The sequence below is a fragment of the Salmo salar genome, chromosome 01, assembly GCF_965601325.2.
Source record: "Salmo salar chromosome 01, fSalSal1, whole genome shotgun sequence".
Taxonomy (NCBI): Eukaryota; Metazoa; Chordata; class Actinopteri; order Salmoniformes; family Salmonidae; genus Salmo; species Salmo salar.
The window spans coordinates 107,668,931-107,690,919 of NC_138291.1; the positions used below are offsets into that span (position 1 = coordinate 107,668,931).

The 21,989-nt window shown below is 45.8% G+C and overlaps 1 protein-coding gene across 3 annotated transcripts in view; it reads left to right on the plus strand.

The window, feature by feature from the left end:
• LOC106591555 (exportin-1) overlaps window positions 1-21,989 on the plus strand; it is a 109,116-nt gene that overhangs the window by 63,228 nt on the left and 23,899 nt on the right. For all 3 annotated transcript variants that reach the window (XM_082978747.1, XM_082978746.1, XM_082978748.1), the window contains exons 8-17: window positions 1,178-1,226; window positions 1,824-1,943; window positions 5,967-6,095; window positions 6,170-6,328; window positions 7,743-7,940; window positions 11,695-11,833; window positions 12,680-12,861; window positions 18,708-18,864; window positions 19,383-19,546; window positions 20,633-20,767. In XM_082978747.1, the coding sequence (XP_082834873.1) occupies window positions 1,178-1,226; window positions 1,824-1,943; window positions 5,967-6,095; window positions 6,170-6,328; window positions 7,743-7,940; window positions 11,695-11,833; window positions 12,680-12,861; window positions 18,708-18,864; window positions 19,383-19,546; window positions 20,633-20,767 (1,432 nt within the window). The remainder of the gene's footprint in view (window positions 1-1,177; window positions 1,227-1,823; window positions 1,944-5,966; window positions 6,096-6,169; window positions 6,329-7,742; window positions 7,941-11,694; window positions 11,834-12,679; window positions 12,862-18,707; window positions 18,865-19,382; window positions 19,547-20,632; window positions 20,768-21,989) is intronic.

Here is a 21,989-nt window from a genome sequence, read left to right on the forward strand (position 1 = left end):
GCTCTACCAAAAGCTGTTAGCACCAGGCTCTACTAAAAGCTGTTAGCACCCTGCTCTACCAAAAGCTGTTAGTACCCTGCTCTACCAAAAGCTGTTAGTACCCTGCTCTACCAAAAGCTGTTAGTACCCTGCTCTACCAAAAGCTGTTAGCACCAGGCTCTACCAAAAGCTGTTAGTACTCTGCTCTACCAAAAGCTGTTAGCACCCTGCACTACCAAAAGCTGTTAGTACCCTGCTCTACCAAAAGCTGTTAGCACCCTGCTCTACCAAAAGCTGTTAGTACCCTGCTCTACCAAAAGCTGTTAGTACCTTGCTCTACCAAAAGCTGTTAGCACCAGGCTCTACCAAAGCTGTTAGCACCCTGCTTTACCAAAAGCTGTTAGTACCCTGCTCTACCAAAATCTGTTAGCACCAGGCTCTACCAAAAGCTGTTACCACCCTGCTCTACCAAAAGCTGTTAGCACCCTGCTCTACCAAAAGTTGTTAGTACCCTGCTTTACCAAAAGCTGTTTATCACCCTGCTCTACCAAAAGCTGTTAGCACCCTGCTTTACCAAAAGCTGTTAGCACCCTGCTCTACCAAAAGCTGTTAGCACCAGGCTCTACCAAAAGCTGTTAGTACCCTGCTCTACCAAAAGCTGTTAGCACCCTGCTCTATCAAAAGCTGTTAGCACCCTGCTCTACCAAAAGCTGTTAGCACCCTGCTCTACCAAAAGCTGTTAGTACCCTGCTCTACCAAAAGCTGTTGGTACCCTGCTCTACCAAAAGCTGTTAGTACCCTGCTCTACCAAAAGCTGTTAGCACCAGGCTCTACCAAAAGCTGTTAGTATAGCTGAGAAAAGACTAGATCTTAAAACGTTGTGGTGTTCTGATATGTGCACTGTGACTGCTTCCTGGTAGCAGTTTCATATCAATGTGGATCCTGAGATTGATCAGCAGTGCAGCGTGACTGCAGTAAAGACCACCTGGAACGCGCCCCTGGTCTGCACCTCAGACAGTGATGCCCTACATATCTCAGAGACTGATAAACTCTCACCACAATCAATAGGCAAGAATGTCTGCACCACAGAACTGGCATGAGTTGTATTTGTCTGGTGTGAGCTATGCTGTCTTCCTATGACCCTGAAAATGGAAATAAAATCCTGACTCTGTCGTAACACTCACTGTCTCTCTTTCAGCATGTGTAACGAATTCTCCCAGATATTCCAGCTCTGCCAGTTTGTCATGGTACGTGAAGCCTCTTCCTTTACCTCAGACCAGTTTAGAATATATTATAAACTGGGTGGTTTGAGCCCTGAATGCTTTTTGTCTGAAAGCTGTGGTATATCACACCGTATACCACGGCTATGACAACATGTATTTTTATTGTTCTAATTATGCCGGTAACCAGTTTATAATAGCAATAAAGCACCTTGGGGGTTTGTGGTATATGGCCAATATACCGTGGCTAATGGCTGCATCCAGGCACTCCACGTTGTGCCGTGCATAAGAGCAGCCCTTAGCCGTGGAGTATTGGCCATATACCACAACCCCTCGGGCCTTATTGCTTAAATAATATATGCCATTTAGCAGACGCTTTTATCCAGAGAGACTTACAGTCAAGCTGCATACATATTATATATGGGTGGTCCCGGGAATCAAACCCACTACCCAGGAATCAAACCCACTACCCAGGAATCAAACCCACTACCCTGGTGTTACAAGCTCCGTGCTCTACCAACTGAGTTACAGAGGACATAAACATCAATGGCACTTTTCCTCATCTCTCCTCCACTGTTCTTATTTGGTCGTCAACGTTTCCCCCATGTGTGTTCTGTTCTCCAGGAGAATTCCCAGAATGCACCACTGGTCCACGCCACTCTAGAAACGCTGCTGAGGTTTCTCAACTGGATTCCTCTGGGGTACATTTTTGAGACCAAACTCATCAGCACACTCGTCTACAAGGTAGATATCTCTGTCTCGCTCTCTCTCTGTCTCTGTCTCTCTCTGTCTCGCTCTCGGTCTCTCTCTGTCTCTCGGTCTCGCTCTCGGTCTCTCTCTCTGTCTCTCTCTCTCTGTCTTGCTCTCTCTTTGTCTCTGGCTCTCTGTCTCTCTCTCTCTGTCTGTCTCGCTCTCTCTCTGGCTCTCTGTCTCTCTGTCTCTCGCTCTCAGTCTCTCTCGGTCTCTCTCTCTGTCTCTCTCTCTCTGTCTCGCTCTCTCTTTGTCTCTGGCTCTCTGTCTCTCTCTCTCTGTCTGTCTCGCTCTCTCTCTGGCTCTCTGTCTCTCTGTCTCTCGCTCTCAGTCTCTCTCGCTCTCAGTCTCTCTCTGTCTCTGGCTCTCTGTCTCTCTGTCTCTGGCTCTCTGTCTCTCTGTCTCTGGCTCTCTGTCTCTCTGTCTCTCGCTCTCTGTCTCTCTCTCTCTGTCTCGCGCTCTGTCTCTGTCTCTCTCTCGCTGTGTGTGTGTTCACATCCGTGTCTAGTTTACTGCCCTGGTCTAAATCAACCTATTTCCTAGGCCCTTGTGTAGCTAGATAGCTATGTGTGAAAGGATTGGATAGTTTCCATCTAGCCTAACAGAGGACAAGGTAAAGCTATTGCCGTATTGCAAATACCAATCCTTTTTAGAGTGTAGGGCAGTGTTTTTTGGGAAACCCTGGACTAGGGCTTGTTTTAGGACCTCTCTCGCCAACACGTGGGTCGTATTCTCCAGGTCAAGCACACCGATCGTAGCAAAACATGTTGCAACGGAAAACAAGCGTTTCAGTCTGTTTTCTTCTGTTTGGCGCCTAATGAATACAACCCTGGACAGTTAACCTGTTGGGGATAGGGGGCAGTATTTGCACGGCCGGATAAAAAACGTACCCGATTTAATCTGGTTACTACTCCTGCCCAGTAACTAGAATATGCATATAATTGTTTGATTTGGATAGAAAACACCCTAAAGTTTCTAAAACTGTTTGAATGGTGTCTGTGAGTATAACAGAACTCATTTGGCAGGCCAAAACCTGAGAAGATTCCAAACAGGAAGCGCTCTCTCTGACTATTTCTTGATCATCTCTATCCAAAACAGGGGATCTCTGGCATAAGGTGACATTTTCTAACGCTCCCATAGGCTCTCAGAAGGCGCCAGAACGTTGAATGGTGACTTTGCAGGCCATGGCTGAAAAACAGTAGCGCATTTGGATAGTGGTCGATCTGAGAACAAGGAGACTGGGGGCGCGTGCACGAGCCGACACCATGTTTTAATTTTTTCGCCTTTGAACGAAAACAGGGTTTCCCAGTCGGAATATTATCGCTTTTTTACGAGAAAAATCGCATAAAAATTGATTTTAAACAGCGTTTGACATGCTTCGAAGTACGGTAATGGGATATTTGGCATTTTTTTGTCACGAAACGAGCCGGGCGCGTCACCCTTCTTTACCCTTTGGATAGTGTCTTGAACGCACGAACAAAACGCCGCTATTTGGATATAACTATGGATTATTTGGAACCAAACCAACATTTGTTATTGAAGTAGAAGTCCTGGGAGTGCATTCTGACGAAGAACAGCAAAGGTAATCCAATTTTTCTTATAGTAAATCTGAGTTTGGTGAGTACCACACTTGGTGGGTGTCAAAATAGCTAGCCCGTGATGGCCGGGCTATCTACTCAGAATATTGCAAAATGTGCTTTCACCGAAAAGCTATTTTAACCTGTTAGGGCTAGGGGCAGTATTTACACCGCCGGATAAAAAACGTACCCGATTTAATCTGGTTACCACTCCTACCCAGTAACTAGAATATGCATATACTTATTACATATGGATAGAAAACACCCGAAAGTTTCTAAAACTGTTTGAATGGTGTCTGTGAGTATAACAGAACTCATTTGGCAGGCAAAAAACTGAGAAGGTTTCATGCAGGAAGTGGCCTGTCTGACAAGGTGTCGTTCTTCTTGTCTCTGTTTATTGAAGAGTGAGGATCTTAGCTGTCCCGTGACACTTCCTACGGCTGGCATAGGGTCTCAGAAGGCGGTAAAAAGCTGAATCGTGGCTTTGCAGGCTCTGGCTGAAAAAAAGTAGCGCGTTTGGGTAGTGGCTGGTAACAGTACTGTGAGACTCAGGCTCGTGCCCGCGTCGACCGAAAGCTTTGTTTACTTTCCTCTGTTTAGCTAAATGGACATTCCCGGTCGGAATATTATCGCTTTTTTACGAGAAAAATGGCATAAAAATGGATTTTAAACAGCGGTTGACATGCTTCGAAGTACGGTAATGGAATATTTAGATTTTTTTTGTCACGAATTGCGCCATGCGCGCGACCCTGATTTACCATTTCAGATAGTGTCTGGGACGCACGAACAAAACGCCGCTATTCGGATATAACAATGGATTATTTTGGACCAAACCAACATTTGTTATTGAAGTAGCAGTCCTGGGAGTGCATTCTGACGAAGACAACAAAAGGTAATCAAACTTTTATAATAGTAAACCTGATATTGGTGAGTGCTAAACTTGCCGGGTGTCTAAATAGCTAGCCCGTGATGCCTGGGCTATGTACTTAGAATATTGCAAAATGTGCTTTCACCAAAAAGCTATTTTAAAATCGGAAATATCAAGTGCATAGAGGAGTTCTGTATCTATAATTCTTAAAATAATTGTTATGCTTTTTGTGAACTTTTATCGTGAGTAATTTAGTAAATCGTTAGTGAATTCGCCGGAAGTTTGCGGGGGGTATGCTAGTTCTGAACGTCACATGCTAATGTAAAAAGCTGGTTTTTGATATAAATATGAACTTGATTGAACAAAACATGCATGTATTGTATAACATAATGTCCTAGGAGTGTCATCTGATGAAGATCATCAAAGGTTAGTGCTGCATTTAGCTGTGGTTTTGGTTTTTGTGACATATGCTAGCTTGAAAAATGGGTGTCTGATTATTTCTGTCTGGGTACTCTGCTGACATAATCTAATGTTTTGCTTTCGTTGTAAAGCCTTTTTGAAATCGGACAGTGTGGTTAGATTAACGAGAGTCTTGTCTTTAAAATGGTGTAAAATAGTCATATGTTTGAGAAATTGAAGTAATAGCATTTCTAAGGTATTTGAATATCGCGCCATGGGATTCCACTGGCTGTTGAGAAGAGGTTAGCCCATAGAGGTTAATGGAGAAGATGAGGGATTCCTCTTTTATAAATACATTTCTGGGAGCATTCAGCCAGGAGAGGACTGGCCACCCCTCAGAGCCTGGTTCCTCTCTACCCAGTACAGCCAGGAGAGGACTGGCCACCCCTCAGAGCCTGGTTCCTCTCTACCCAGTACAGCTAGGAGAGGACTGGTCACCCCTCAGAGCCTGGTTCCTCTCTACCCAGTACAGCCAGGAGAGGACTGGTCACCCCTCAGAGCCTGGTTCCTCTCTACCCAGTACAGCCAGGAGAGGACTGGCCACCCCTCAGAGCCTGGTTCCTCTCTACCCAGTACAGCCAGGAGAGGACTGGTCACCCCTCAGAGCCTGGTTCCTCTCTACCCAGTACAGCTAGGAGAGGACTGGTCACCCCTCAGAGCCTGGTTCCTCTCTACCCAGTACAGCCAGGAGAGGACTGGTCACCCCTCAGAGCCTGGTTCCTCTCTACCCAGTACAGCTAGGAGAGGACTGGTCACCCCTCAGAGCCTGGTTCCTCTCTACCCAGTACAGCCAGGAGAGGACTGGCCACCCCTCAGAGCCTGGTTCCTCTCTACCCAGTACAGCCAGGAGAGGACTGGTCACCCCTCAGAGCCTGGTTCCTCTCTACCCAGTACAGCCAGGAGAGGACTGGTCACCCCTCAGAGCCTGGTTCCTCTCTAGGTTTCTTCCTAGGTTCCTGCTTTCCAGGGAGTTTTTCCTAGCCACCGTGCTTCTACATCTGCATTGCTTGCTCTCTGGGGTTTTAGGCTGGGTTTCTGTACAGCACTTTATGACATCTGCTGATGTAAGAAGGTCTTAATAAATGACATGTGATTGGTTGATTGATTCTGTAGTTCCTGAACGTGCCGATGTTCCGCAACGTGACGTTGAAGTGTCTGACGGAGATCGCCGGGGTCAGTGTCAGCCAATACGAGGAGCAGTTTGTCAACCTCTTCACACTCACCATGTGTCAACTCAAACAGGTATACACACACACACACACACACACTTTCCCAGTCAATCGTCCATTCCTAATCGCCGTGGTCTCCCTCTCCAGATGCTTCCCCTGAACACCAACATTCGTCTGGCGTATTCCAACGGTAAAGATGACGAGCAGAACTTCATCCAGAACCTCAGCCTGTTCCTCTGCACGTTCCTTAAGGAACACGGACAGCTCATCGAGAAGAGGCCCAACCTCCGAGAGACACTCATGGAGGTAAGAAACATACCACAACCGTTTCTCCCAAAACGGCACTTTTCTCATTTCCTGAACGCTGCTGGTCTTAGTTGATTCAAGCCCACTGGTTACATCCTGGGACTGGGTGGAACAGAGGACATGGTTACATCCTGGGTGGGACATAGTGGAGAACAGAGGACATGGTTACATCCTGGGACTGGGTGGGACAGAGGACATGGTTACATCCTGGGACTGGGTGGGACATAGTGGAGAACAGAGGACATGGTTACATCCTGGGACATAGTGGAGAACAGAGGACATGGTTACATCCTGGGACTGGGTGGGACATAGTGGAGAACAGAGGACATGGTTACATCCTGGGACATAGTGGAGAACAGAGGACATGGTTACATCCTGGGACTGGGTGGGACATAGTGGAGAACAGAGGACATGGTTACATCCTGGGACTGGGTGGGACATAGTGGAGAACAGAGGACATGGTTACATCCTGGGACTGGGTGGGACATAGTGGAGAACAGAGGACATGGTTACATCCTGGGACTGGGTGGGACATAGTGGAGAACAGAGGACATGGTTACATCCTGGGACATAGTGGAGAACAGAGGACATGGTTACATCCTGGGACTGGGTGGGACATAGTGGAGAACAGAGGACATGGTTACATCCTGGGACATAGTGGAGAACAGAGGACATGGTTACATCCTGGGACATAGTGGAGAACAGAGGACATGGTTACATCCTGGGACTGGGTGGGACATAGTGGAGAACAGAGGACATGGTTACATCCTGGGACTGGGTGGGACATAGTGGAGAACAGAGGACATGGTTACATCCTGGGACTGGGTGGGACATAGTGGAGAACAGAGGACATGGTTACATCCTGGGACTGGGTGGGACAAAACCACTAAACACTAACTATACAAACAGATTCTTCAAATTAAACAAAGTAACCTCTCCTCCCCTCTCTCCCCCCCTCTCTCCTACCCTCTCTCTCCCCCTTCCTCTCCCCTCTCTCCTACCCTCTCTCTCTCCCTTCCTCTCCCCTCTCTCCTACCCTCTCCCACCTCCTCTCCTCCCCCTCTCTCCCCCTTCTCTCCCCTCCTCTCTCTCCCCCTTCCTCTCCTCCCCTCTCCCACCTCCTCTCCTCCCTCTCCCCCCTCTTCGCCTCCCTCTCTCTCCTCCCCCTCTCTCCTCCCTCCTCTCCCCCCTCTCTCTCCTCCCCTCTCCCACCTCCTCTCCTCCCTCTCTCCTCCCCCTCTCTCCCCCTTCTCTCCCCCCTCCTCTCCCCCCTCCTCTCCTCCCCCTCTCTCCCCCTTCTCTCCCCCCTCCTCCCTCTCTCTCCTCCCTCTCCCCCCTCCTCTCCCCCCTCTCTCCTCCCTCTCTCTCCTCCTCTCCCCCCTCTCTCTCCTCCTCTCCCCCTCCTCTCCTCCAGGCTCTCCACTACATGCTGCTGGTGTCTGAGGTAGAGGAGACAGAGATCTTTAAGATCTGTCTGGAGTACTGGAACCACCTGGCTGCAGAGCTTTATAGGGAGAGTCCCTTCTCCACCTCCACCTCCCCCCTGCTGTCTGGATCACAACACTTTGATGTCCCTCCTCGCAGACAGCTCTACCTGCCTGTACTCTCCAAGGTGACCAGACAGACAGACAGACAGACAGACAGACAGACAGCTCTACCTGCCTGTACTCTCCAAGGTGACCAGACAGACAGACAGACAGACAGACAGACAGACAGACAGACAGACAGACAGACAGCTCTACCTGCCTGTACTCTCCAAGGTGACCAGACAGACAGACAGACAGACAGACAGACAGACAGACAGACAGACAGACAGACAGACAGACAGACAGACAGACAGACAGACAGACAGACAGACAGACAGACAGACAGAGAGAGAGAAAATTTGTTGGCACATGGTCAGAGTGTGTGTGGTCCAAAGAATTTGTTGGCATGAAGTGAGTGTGTGTGTAGTTAGTCTGTGTCTCTGTGTGTGTCTCTCTCTCTCTCTGTGTGTGTCTCCCTCTCTGTGTGTGTGTCTTTCTCTGTGTGTCTCTCTCTCTGTCTCTCTGTGTGTCTCTCTCCGTGTCTCTGTGTGTGTCTCTCTCCGTGTCTCTGTGTGTGTCTCTCTCCGTGTCTCTGTGTGTGTCTCTCTCCGTGTCTCTGTGTGTGTCTCTCTCCGTGTCTCTGTGTGTGTCTCTCTCCGTGTCTCTCTCCGTGTCTCTGTGTGTGTCTCTCTCCGTGTCTCTGTGTGTGTCTCTCTCCGTGTCTCTGTGTGTGTCTCTCTCCGTGTCTCTGTGTGTGTCTCTCTCCGTGTCTCTGTGTGTGTCTCTCTCCGTGTCTCTGTGTGTGTCTCTCTCCGTGTCTCTGTGTGTGTCTCTCTCCGTGTCTCTGTGTGTGTCTCTCTCCGTGTCTCTGTGTGTGTCTCTCTCCGTGTCTCTGTGTGTGTCTCTCTCCGTGTCTCTGTGTGTGTCTCTCTCCGTGTCTCTGTGTGTGTCTCTCTCCGTGTCTCTGTGTGTGTCTCTCTCCGTGTCTCTCTCCGTGTCTCTGTGTGTGTCTCTATGTGTGTCTCTCTCCGTGTCTCTATGTGTGTCTCTATGTGTGTCTCTCTCCGTGTCTCTGTGTGTGTCTCTCTCCGTGTCTCTGTGTGTGTCTCTCTCCGTGTCTCTGTGTGTGTCTCTCTCCGTGTCTCTCTCCGTGTCTCTGTGTGTGTCTCTCTCCGTGTCTCTCTCCGTGTCTCTGTGTGTGTCTCTCTCCGTGTCTCTGTGTGTGTCTCTCTCCGTGTCTCTGTGTGTGTCTCTCTCCGTGTCTCTGTGTGTGTCTCTCTCCGTGTCTCTGTGTGTGTCTCTCTCCGTGTCTCTGTGTGTGTCTCTCTCCGTGTCTCTGTGTGTGTCTCTGTGTGTGTCTCTCTCTGTGTCTCTATGTGTGTCTCTCTCCGTGTCTCTGTGTGTGTCTCTCTCCGTGTCTCTGTGTGTGTCTCTCTCCGTGTCTCTGTGTGTGTCTCTCTCCGTGTCTCTGTGTGTGTCTCTCTCTGTGTCTCTGTGTGTGTCTCTCTCTGTGTCTCTGTGTGTGTCTCTCTCCGTGTCTCTGTGTGTGTCTCTCTCCGTGTCTCTGTGTGTGTCTCTCTCCGTGTCTCTGTGTGTGTCTCTCTCTGTGTCTCTCTCTGTGTCTCTGTGTGTGTCTCTCTCCGTGTCTCTGTGTGTGTCTCTGTGTGTGTCTCTCTCTGTGTCTCTGTGTGTCTCTCTCCGTGTCTCTGTGTGTGTCTCTCTCCGTGTCTCTGTGTGTGTCTCTCTGTGTGTCTCTGTGTGTGTCTCTCTCCGTGTCTCTGTGTGTGTGTGTCTCTGTGTGTCTCTGTGTGTGTCTCTTTCCGTGTCTCTGTGTGTGTCTCTCTCCGTGTCTCTCTGTGTGTCTCTCTCCGTGTCTCTCTGTGTGTCTCTGTGTGTGTCTCTCTCCGTGTGTCTGTGTGTGTCTCTCTGTGTGTCTCTGTGTGTGTCTCTCTCTCTGTGTCTCTGTGTGTGTCTCTCTCCGTGTCTCTGTGTGTGTCTCTCTCTGTGTCTCTGTGTGTGTCTCTCTCCGTGTCTCTGTGTGTGTCTCTCTCCGTGTCTCTGTGTGTGTCTCTCTCTGTGTCTCTCTGTGTGTCTCTGTGTGTGTCTCTCTCCGTGTCTCTGTGTGTGTCTCTCTCTCTGTGTCTCTGTGTGTGTCTCTCTCCGTGTCTCTGTGTGTGTCTCTCTCTGTGTCTCTGTGTGTGTCTCTCTCCGTGTCTCTGTGTGTGTCTCTCTCCGTGTCTCTCTGTGTGTCTCTCTCCGTGTCTCTATGTGTGTCTCTCTCCGTGTCTCTCTGTGTGTCTCTGTGTGTGTCTCTCTGTGTGTCTCTGTGTGTGTCTCTCTCTCTGTGTCTCTGTGTGTGTCTCTCTCTGTGTGTGTCTCTCTCTGTGTGTGTCTCTCTCTCTGTGTCTCTCTCTGTGTCTCTGTCGTGTGTCTCTGTGTGTGTCTCTCTCCGTGTCTCTATGTGTGTCTCTCTCCGTGTCTCTCTGTGTGTCTCTGTGTGTGTCTCTCTGTGTGTCTCTCTGTGTGTCTCTCTCCGTGTCTCTGTGTGTGTCTCTCTCCGTGTCTCTGTGTGTGTCTCTCTCTGTGTCTCTGTGTGTGTCTCTCTCCGTGTCTCTGTGTGTGTCTCTCTCCGTGTCTCTGTGTGTGTCTCTCCTCCCGTGTCTCTGTGTGTGTCTCTATGTGTGTCTCTCTCCGTGTCTCTGTGTGTGTCTCTCTCCGTGTCTCTGTGTGTGTCTCTATGTGTGTCTCTCTCCGTGTCTCTGTGTGTGTCTCTCTCCGTGTCTCTGTGTGTGTCTCTATGTGTGTCTCTCTCCGTGTCTCTCTCAGTGTCTCTATGTGTGTCTCTCTCCGTGTCTCTATGTGTGTCTCTCTCCGTGTCTCTATGTGTGTCTCTCTCCGTGTCTCTATGTGTGTCTCTCTCCCGTGTCCTCTGTGTGTGTCTCTCTCCGTGTCTCTGTGTGTGTCTCTCTCCGTGTCTCTGTGTGTGTCTCTCTCCGTGTCTCTGTGTGTGTCTCTCTCCGTGTCTCTGTGTCTGTCTCTCTCCGTGTCTCTGTGTGTGTCTCTCTCCGTGTCTCTATGTGTGTCTCTGTGTGTGTCTCTCTCCGTGTCTCTGTGTGTGTCTCTCTCCGTGTCTCTGTGTGTGTCTCTCTCCGTGTCTCTGTGTGTGTCTCTCTCCGTGTCTCTGTGTGTGTCTCTCTCCGTGTCTCTGTGTGTGTCTCTCTCCGTGTCTCTGTGTGTGTCTCTCTATGTGTGTCTCTCTCCGTGTCTCTCTCCGTGTCTCTATGTGTGTCTCTCTCCGTGTCTCTGTGTGTGTCTCTCTCCGTGTCTCTGTGTGTGTCTCTCTCCGTGTCTCTGTGTCTGTCTCTCTCCGTGTCTCTGTGTGTGTCTCTCTCCGTGTCTCTGTGTGTGTCTCTCTCCGTGTCTCTATGTGTGTCTCTCTCCGTGTCTCTATGTGTGTCTCTCTCCGTGTCTCTGTGTGTGTCTCTCTCCGTGTCTCTGTGTGTGTCTCTCTCCGTGTCTCTGTGTCTGTCTCTCTCCGTGTCTCTGTGTGTGTCTCTCTCCGTGTCTCTATGTGTGTCTCTGTGTGTGTCTCTCTCCGTGTCTCTGTGTGTGTCTCTCTCCGTGTCTCTGTGTCTGTCTCTCTCCGTGTCTCTGTGTGTGTCTCTCTCCGTGTCTCTCTGTGTGTGTCTCTCTCCGTGTCTCTGTGTCTGTCTCTCTCCGTGTCTCTGTGTGTGTCTCTCTCCGTGTCTCTCTGTGTCTGTCTCTCTCCGTGTCTCTCTGTGTCTGTCTCTCTCCGTGTCTCTCTGTGTGTGTCTTGACGGCTGTTGATGTTGGTAACAGGTGCGTCTGCTGATGGTGAGCCGCATGGCCAAGCCGGAGGAGGTGCTGGTGGTGGAGAATGACCAGGGAGAGGTGGTACGAGAGTTCATGAAGGATACAGACTCCATCAACCTCTACAAGAACATGAGGGAGACACTGGGTAAGTCACGTGTGTGTGGTGGGGTGATGCTTGATGAGTGCAGGAACCAGATACAGCAGCTGTTTGGAATAGTCTATGTGTTACTTTCTACATTTAGACTGATTGTCAGTTTCCTTTGTGGACATCACATAACTGTACAGCACTACTACATGTTCAATAAGGACTATAGTCTATTGACTGGATCTACACTCTAAACTCTCTGTGATCGTCTCCTCTCTCTCTCATGCTCTCTCTCACTCTGTCTCTCGCTCTGTCTCTCTCGCTCTGTCTCTCTCACTCTGTCTCTCGCTCTCTCTCACTCTGTCTCTCGCTCTGTCTCTCTCGCTCTGTCTCTCTCACTCTGTCTCTCGCTCTCTCTCGCTCTGTCTCTCGCTCTGTCTCTCTCTCGCTCTGTCTCTCTCTCTCGCTCTGTCTCTCTCGCTCTGTCTCTCGCTCTGTCTCTCGCTCTGTCTCTCTCACTCGCTCTGTCTCTCTCACTCGCTCTGTCTCTCTCACTCGCTCTGTCTCTCTCACTCACTCTGTCTCACTCGCTCTGTCTCTCACTTGCTCTGTCTCTTTCACTCGCTCTGTCTTTCTCACTCGCTCTGTCTCTCTTTTGCTCTGTCTCTGTCGCTCGCTCTGTCTCTGTCGCTCGCTCTGTCTCTGTCGCTCGCTCTGTCTCTCTCTCTCGCTCTGTCTCTCTCTCTCGCTCTGTCTCTCTCACTCGCTCTGTCTCTCTGTCTCTCTCTATCTCCGTCTCTCTGTTTGTCTCTCTCTGTCTCTGTCTCTCTCTGTTTGTTTGTCTCTCTCTCTCTGTCTCTCTGTCTCTCTCTCTCTCTCTCTCTCTGTTTGTCTCTCTCTCTCTAGTGTACCTGACCCATCTGGACTATGCAGACACGGAGCGTATAATGACAGAGAAGCTTCATAACCAGGTGAACGGTACAGAGTGGTCCTGGAAGAACCTCAACACACTGTGCTGGGCTATAGGGTCCATCAGTGGAGCCATGCACGAAGAGGACGAGAAGAGGTTCCTGGTTACCGTCATCAAGGTACGGAGGCCACCTATGGACAAGTAGAGCGGTATAACGGAGAGAGTAAAATGGGATTCATGTAGAGACTTGATGACCAGAAGGCTTTAGGAGAATGTTGAGCTGAATCTTTCTCTCTGGGAGAATGTTGAGCAGAATCTTTCTCTTCAGGAGAATGTTGAGCAGAATCTTTCTCTTCAGGAGAATGTTGAGCAGAATCTTTCTCTTCAGGAGAATGTTAAGCTGAATCTTTCTCTTCAGGAGAATGTTGAGCTGAATCTTTCTCTTCAGGAGAATGTTGAGCTGAATCTTTCTCTTCAGGAGAATGTTGAGCTGAATCTTTCTCTTCAGGAGAATGTTGAGCTGAATCTTTCTCTTCAGGAGAATGTTGAGCTGAATCTTTCTCTCTGGGAGAATGTTGAGCAGAATATTTCTCTTCAGGAGAATGTTGAGCAGAATCTTTCTCTTCAGGAGAATGTTGAGCTGAATCTTTCTCTTCAGGAGAATGTTGAGCTGAATCTTTCTCTCTAGGAGAATGTTGAGCTGAATCTTTCTCTTCAGGAGAATGTTGAGCTGAATCTTTCTCTTCAGGATAATGTTGAGCTGAATCTTTCTCTCTGGGAGAATGTTGAGCAGAATATTTCTCTTCAGGAGAATGTTGAGCAGAATCTTTCTCTTCAGGAGAATGTTGAGCTGAATCTTTCTCTTCAGGAGAATGTTGAGCTGAATCTTTCTCTCTGGGAGAATGTTGAGCAGAATATTTCTCTTCAGGAGAATGTTGAGCAGAATCTTTCTCTTCAGGAGAATGTTGAGCTGAATCTTTCTCTTCAGGAGAATGTTGAGCTGAATCTTTCTCTCTGGGAGAATGTTGAGCTGAATCTTTCTCTCTAGGAGAATGTTGAGCTGAATCTTTCTCTTCAGGAGAATGTTGAGCTGAATCTTTCTCTTCAGGAGAATGTTGAGCTGAATCTTTCTCTCTAGGAGAATGTTGAGCAGAATCTTTCTCTTCAGGAGAATGTTGAGCTGAATCTTTCTCTTCAGGAGAATGTTGAGCAGAATTTTTCTCTCTTGGAGAATGTTGAGCAGAATCTTTCTCTTCAGGAGAATGTTGAGCTGAGTCGTTCTCTTCAGGAGAATGTTGAGCTGAATCTTTCTCTTCAGGAGAATGTTGAGCTGAATCTTTCTCTTCAGGAGAATGTTGAGCTGAATCTTTCTCTTCAGGAGAATGTTGAGCTGAATCTTTCTCTTCAGGAGAATGTTGAGCTGAATCTTTCTCTTCAGGAGAATGTTGAGCTGAATCTTTCTCTAGGAGAATGTTGAGCTGAATCTTTCTCTCTAGGAGAATGTTGAGCTGAATCTTTCTCTCTAGGAGAATGTTGAGCTGAATCTTTCTCTTCAGGAGAATGTTGAGCTGAATCTTTCTCTTCAGGAGAATGTTGAGCTGAATCTTTCTCTTCAGGAGAATGTTGAGCTGAATCTTTCTCTCTAGGAGAATGTTGAGCAGAATCTTTCTCTCTAGGAGAATGTTGAGCTGAATCTTTCTCTCTAGGAGAATGTTGAGCTGAATCTTTCTCTTCAGGAGAATGTTGAGCAGAATCTTTCTCTTCAGGAGAATGTTGAGCTGAATCTTTCTCTCTAGGAGAATGTTGAGCTGAATCTTTCTCTTCAGGAGAATGTTGAACTGAATCTTTCTCTTCAGGAGAATGTTGAGCTGAATCTTTCTCTCTGGGAGAATGTTGAGCTGAATCTTTCTCTTCAGGAGAATGTTGAGCAGAATCTTTCTCTTCAGGAGAATGTTGAGCTGAATCTTTCTCTTCAGGAGAATGTTGAGCTGAATCTTTCTAGGAGAATGTTGAGCTGAATCTTTCTCTTCAGGAGAATGTTGAGCTGAATCTTTCTCTTCGGGAGAATGTTGAGCTGAATCTTTCTCTTCGGGAGAATGTTGAGCTGAATTTTTCTCTCTAGGAGAATGTTGAGCAGAATCTTTCTCTTCAGGAGAATGTTGAGCTGAGTCTTTCTCTTCAGGAGAATGTTGAGCTGAATCTTTCTCTTCAGGAGAATGTTGAGCTGAATCTTTCTCTTCAGGAGAATGTTGAGCTGAATCTTTCTCTTCAGGAGAATGTTGAGCTGAATCTTTCTCTTCAGGAGAATGTTGAGCTGAATCTTTCTCTAGGAGAATGTTGAGCTGAATCTTTCTCTCTAGGAGAATGTTGAGCTGAATCTTTCTCTAGGAGAATGTTGAGCTGAATCTTTCTCTTCAGGAGAATGTTGAGCAGAATCTTTCTCTCTAGGAGAATGTTGAGCAGAATCTTTCTCTTCAGGAGAATGTTGAGCTGAATCTTTCTCTCTAGGAGAATGTTGAGCTGAATCTTTCTCTTCAGGAGAATGTTGAGCTGAATCTTTCTCTTCAGGATAATGTTGAGCTGAATCTTTCTCTCTGGGAGAATGTTGAGCAGAATATTTCTCTTCAGGAGAATGTTGAGCAGAATCTTTCTCTTCAGGAGAATGTTGAGCTGAATCTTTCTCTTCAGGAGAATGTTGAGCTGAATCTTTCTCTCTGGGAGAATGTTGAGCAGAATATTTCTCTTCAGGAGAATGTTGAGCAGAATCTTTCTCTTCAGGAGAATGTTGAGCTGAATCTTTCTCTTCAGGAGAATGTTGAGCTGAATCGTTCTCTCTGGGAGAATGTTGAGCTGAATCTTTCTCTCTAGGAGAATGTTGAGCTGAATCTTTCTCTTCAGGAGAATGTTGAGCTGAATCTTTCTCTTCAGGAGAATGTTGAGCTGAATCTTTCTCTCTAGGAGAATGTTGAGCAGAATCTTTCTCTTCAGGAGAATGTTGAGCTGAATCTTTCTCTTCAGGAGAATGTTGAGCAGAATTTTTCTCTCTTGGAGAATGTTGAGCAGAATCTTTCTCTTCAGGAGAATGTTGAGCTGAGTCGTTCTCTTCAGGAGAATGTTGAGCTGAATCTTTCTCTTCAGGAGAATGTTGAGCTGAATCTTTCTCTTCAGGAGAATGTTGAGCTGAATCTTTCTCTTCAGGAGAATGTTGAGCTGAATCTTTCTCTTCAGGAGAATGTTGAGCTGAATCTTTCTCTAGGAGAATGTTGAGCTGAATCTTTCTCTCTAGGAGAATGTTGAGCTGAATCTTTCTCTAGGAGAATGTTGAGCTGAATCTTTCTCTTCAGGAGAATGTTGAGCTGAATCTTTCTCTTCAGGAGAATGTTGAGCTGAATCTTTCTCTTCAGGAGAATGTTGAGCTGAATCTTTCTCTCTAGGAGAATGTTGAGCAGAATCTTTCTCTCTAGGAGAATGTTGAGCTGAATCTTTCTCTCTAGGAGAATGTTGAGCTGAATCTTTCTCTTCAGGAGAATGTTGAGCAGAATCTTTCTCTTCAGGAGAATGTTGAGCTGAATCTTTCTCTCTAGGAGAATGTTGAGCTGAATCTTTCTCTTCAGGAGAATGTTGAACTGAATCTTTCTCTTCAGGAGAATGTTGAGCTGAATCTTTCTCTCTGGGAGAATGTTGAGCTGAATCTTTCTCTTCAGGAGAATGTTGAGCAGAATCTTTCTCTTCAGGAGAATGTTGAGCTGAATCTTTCTCTTCAGGAGAATGTTGAGCTGAATCTTTCTAGGAGAATGTTGAGCTGAATCTTTCTCTTCAGGAGAATGTTGAGCTGAATCTTTCTCTTCGGGAGAATGTTGAGCTGAATCTTTCTCTTCGGGAGAATGTTGAGCTGAATTTTTCTCTCTAGGAGAATGTTGAGCAGAATCTTTCTCTTCAGGAGAATGTTGAGCTGAGTCTTTCTCTTCAGGAGAATGTTGAGCTGAATCTTTCTCTTCAGGAGAATGTTGAGCTGAATCTTTCTCTTCAGGAGAATGTTGAGCTGAATCTTTCTCTTCAGGAGAATGTTGAGCTGAATCTTTCTCTTCAGGAGAATGTTGAGCTGAATCTTTCTCTAGGAGAATGTTGAGCTGAATCTTTCTCTCTAGGAGAATGTTGAGCTGAATCTTTCTCTAGGAGAATGTTGAGCTGAATCTTTCTCTTCAGGAGAATGTTGAGCAGAATCTTTCTCTCTAGGAGAATGTTGAGCAGAATCTTTCTCTCTAGGAAAATGTTGAGCTGAATCTTTCTCTTCAGGAGAATGTTGAGCTGAATCTTTCTCTTCAGGAGAATGTTGAGCAGAATCTTTCTCTTCAGGAGAATGTTGAGCTGAATCTTTCTCTCTAGGAGAATGTTGAGCTGAATGTTTCTCTTCAGGAGAATGTTGAACTGAATCTTTCTCTTCAGGAGAATGTTGAGCTGAATCTTTCTCTCTGGGAGAATGTTGAGCAGAATCTTTCTCTTCAGGAGAATGTTGAGCAGAATCTTTCTCTTCAGGAGAATGTTGAGCTGAATCTTTCTCTTCAGGAGAATGTTGAGCTGAATCTTTCTCTTCAGGAGAATGTTGAGCTGAATCTTTCTAGGAGAATGTTGAGCTGAATATTTCTCTCTAGGAGAATGTTGAGCTGAATCTTTCTCTTCAGGAGAATGTTGAGCTGAAACTTTCTCTCTAGGAGAATGTTGAGCAGAATCTTTCTCTTCAGGAGAATGTTGAGCTGAATCTTTCTCTAGGAGAATGTTGAGCAGAATCTTTCTCTTCGGGAGAATGTTGAGCTGAATCTTTCTCTTCGGGAGAATGTTGAGCTGAATTTTTCTCTCTAGGAGAATGTTGAGCAGAATCTTTCTCTTCAGGAGAATGTTGAGCTGAGTCTTTCTCTTCAGGAGAATGTTGAGCTGAATCTTTCTCTTCAGGAGAATATTGAGCTGAATCTTTCTCTTCAGGAGAATGTTGAGCTGAATCTTTCTCTTCAGGAGAATGTTGAGCTGAATCTTTCTCTTCAGGAGAATGTTGAGCTGAATCTTTCTCTCTAGGAGAATGTTGAGCTGAATCTTTCTCTCTAGGAGAATGTTGAGCTGAATCTTTCTCTTCAGGAGAATGTTGAGCTGAATCTTTCTCTCCAGGAGAATGTTGAGCTGAATCTTTCTCTTCAGGAGAATGTTGAGCTGAATCTTTCTCTTCAGGAGAATGTTGAGCTGAATCTTTCTCTTCAGGAGAATGTTGAGCTGAATCTTTCTCTTCAGGAGAATGTTGAGCTGAATCTTTCTCTTCAGGAGAATGTTGAGCTGAATCTTTCTCTCTAGGAGAATGTTGAGCTGAATCTTTCTCTAGGAGAATGTTGAGCTGAATCTTTCTCTTCAGGAGAATGTTGAGCTGAATCTTTCTCTTCAGGAGAATGTTGAGCTGAATCTTTCTCTTCAGGAGAATGTTGAGCAGAATCTTTCTCTCTAGGAGAATGTTGAGCAGAATCTTTCTCTCTAGGAGAATGTTGAGCTGAATCTTTCTCTTCAGGAGAATGTTGAGCTGAATCTTTCTCTAGGAGAATGTTGAGCTGAATCTTTCTCTTCAGGAGAATGTTGAGCTGAATCTTTCTCTTCAGGAGAATGTTGAGCTGAATCTTTCTCTCTAGGAGAATGTTGAGCTGAATCTTTCTTTCTAGGAGAATGTTGAGCTGAATCTTTCTAGGAGAAGGAGAAGAATGGGAGTTTGTTTGGTGGATATTTAGTTGAGCTGATGGACAATGTGACAGAGATGCAGGAGGAAAGATGTGGGGGTAAAACAGTGCTGCCTCTGGACACACTGGACCTCAAGGATGAACATATCGCTCATCTATTGTCCAAAGACTCTCTGTTATCCATCTGTCTAACTGAGTTGGGATTCTGTGTGTGTGTGTGTGTGTGTGTGTGTGTGTGTGTGTGTGTGTGTGTGTGTGTGTGTGTGTGTGTGTGTGTGTGTGTGTGTGTGTGTGTGTGTGTGTGTGTGTGTAGGATCTGCTGGGTCTGTGTGAACAGAAGAGGGGGAAGGACAATAAGGCCATCATTGCCTCCAATATCATGTACATCGTGGGCCAGTACCCTCGCTTCCTCAGAGCCCACTGGAAGTTCCTCAAGACTGTCGTCAATAAACTCTTTGAGTTCATGCACGGTGAGAGAACTAACTCTGTCTGTGTAACTGGTGTACAGAGGTGAGAGAACTAACTCTGTCTGTGTAACTGGTGTACAGAGGTGAGAGAACTAACTCTGTCTGTGTAACTGGTGTACAGAGGTGAGAGAACTAACTATGTCTGTGTAACTGGTGTACAGAGGTGAGAGAACTAACTGTCTGTGTAACTGGTGTACAGAGGTGAGAGAACTAACTTTGTGTAACTGGTGTACAGAGGTGAGAGAACTAACTTTGTGTAACTGGTGTACAGAGGAGAGAGAACTAACTGTCTGTGTAACTGGTGTACAGAGGTGAGAGAACTAACTTTGTGTAACTGGTGTACAGAGGTGAGAGAACTAACTCTGTCTGTGTAACTGGTGTACAGAGGTGAGAGAACTAACTCTGTCTGTGTAACTGGTGTACAGAGGTGAGAGAACTAACTCTATCTGTGTAACTGATGTACAGAGGTGAGATGTGTGTTTTCCAGCCTGTCTCACCCCCTCCCTCCCTCCCCCTCTCAGAGACCCATGATGGGGTACAGGATATGGCGTGTGACACTTTCATCAAGATCGCCCAGAAGTGCCGTCGCCATTTTGTCCAGGTGCAGGTGGGCGAGGTGATGCCCTTCATCGACGAGATCCTCAACAACATCAACACCATCATCTGTGACCTGCAGCCACAACAGGTACACACACACACACACACACACACACACACACACGTGACGAGATCCTCAACAATATCAACTCCATCATCATGACCTTTAACCCCAACAGATAGGTCAGCCTCAGGCCCTAGAAATGCACTGACTAGAGAGAACTATAACTGTCATTCACTCAACCAAAACTAAAAGGCGTGTATTAGGGCATGTTGAAATGGGTTCGAACACATACCAAGCTGTAGAAATGGATTGAGTAGAGAGGACTCTGTCGTCTACTGAAAAAGCGCTGGGATTCAGAACATTTGAGCATTTCCAGTCTAACCAATAAAACCCAGATTGTCTTTCACTGTTTCTTGTATCTGTGTTCATTATTAATAACGCTGACAAAAGTTACAAACCTTGACCATCCCTCAGTGCTGATGTTATGTTTGTGTGTTCGTACCAAGCTGTAGAAACACACTGACTAGATGGGACTTGATCTCTATGTCCACTGAGAAGCATCACGCTGACTCAGAGCAGAATCTAGTATTTGTGTATCTATCTCTCTCTACTGAGAAGCATCACGCTGACTCAGAGCAGAATCTAGTATTTGTGTATCTATCTCTGTCTACTGAGATGCATCACGCTGACTCAGAACAGAATCTAGTATTTGTGTATCTATCTCTGTCTACTGAGATGCATCACGCTGACTCAGAGCAGAATCTAGTATTTGTGTATCTATCTCTGTCTACTGAGATGCATCACGCTGACTCAGAGCAGAATCTAGTATTTGTGTATCTATCTCTGTCTACTGAGAAGCATCACGCTGACTCAGAGTAGAATCTAGTATTTGTGTATCTATCTCTGTCTACTGAGAAGCATCACGCTGACTCAGAGTAGAATCTAGTATTTGTGTATCTATTTCTGTCTACTGAGAAGCATCACGCTGACTCAGAGTAGAATCTAGTATTTGTGTATCTATCTCTGTCTACTGAGAAGCATCACGCTGACTCAGAGCCGAATCTAGTATTTGTGTATCTATCTCTGTCTACTGAGAAGCATCACCCTGACTCAGAGTAGAATCTAGTATTTGTATATGTTATGTCACATGTATCTGTGTGTGTTGTGCAGGTTCATACGTTCTACGAGGCCGTGGGGTATATGATCGGAGCCCAGACAGACCAGGCAGTACAAGAGCATATCATAGAGAAATACATGTTACTACCTAACCAGGTGTGGGACAGCATCATTCAACAGGCCACCAAGGTACGTCACTCCTGTAATAATCAATCTATTCACTCCTGTAATAATCAATCTATTCACTCCTGTAATAATCAATCTATTCACTCCTGTAATAATCAATCTATTCACTCCTGTAATAATGAATCTATTCACTCCTGTAATAATCAATCTATTCACTCCTGTAATAATGAATCTATTCACTCCTGTAATAATCAATCTATTCACTCCTGTAATAATCAATCTATTCACTCCTGTAATAATGAATCTATTCACTCCTGTAATAATGAATCTATTCACTCCTGTAATAATCAATCTATTCACTCCTGTAATAATCAATCTATTCACTCCTGTAATAATCAATCTATTCACTCCTGTAATAATCAATCTATTCACTCCTGTAATAATGAATCTATTCACTCCTGTAATAATCAATCTATTCACTCCTGTAATAATCAATCTATTCACTCCTGTAATAATCAATCTATTCACTCCTGTAATAATCAATCTATTCACTCCTGTAATAATCAATCTATTCACTCCTGTAATAATGAATCTATTCACTCCTGTAATAATCAATCTATTCACTCCTGTAATAATCAATCTATTCACTCCTGTAATAATCAATCTATTCACTCCTGTAATAATCAATCTATTCACTCCTGTAATAATCAATCTATTCACTCCTGTAATAATCAATCTATTCACTCCTGTAATAATCAATCTATTCACTCCTGTAATAATCAATCTATTCACTCCTGTAATAATGAATCTATTCACTCCTGTAATAATGAATCTATTCACTCCTGTAATAATGAATCTATTCACCCCTGTAATAATGAATCTATTCACTCCTGTAATGATGAATCTATTCACTCCTGTAATGATGAATCTATTCACTCCTGTAATGATGAATCTATTCACTCCTGTAATAATCAATCTATTCACTCCTATAATAATCAATCTATTCACTCCTGTAATGATGAATCTATTCACTCTTGTAATGATGAATGTATTCACTCCTGTAATGATGAATCTATTCACTCCTGTATTAATCAATCTATTCACTCCTGTAATAATCAGTCTATTCACTCCTGTAATAATCAATCTATTCACTCTGTGATCATTCATTTCATATTTTGTAAATGTTTTGTAAATAAGCTAAAATCGCCCAGTGAGAACGTGACTGGATAGGACAGTGAGTAAGACAGGATGGAGGGAGAGCGTTGTTCAGAAGAGCAGTGTGTCT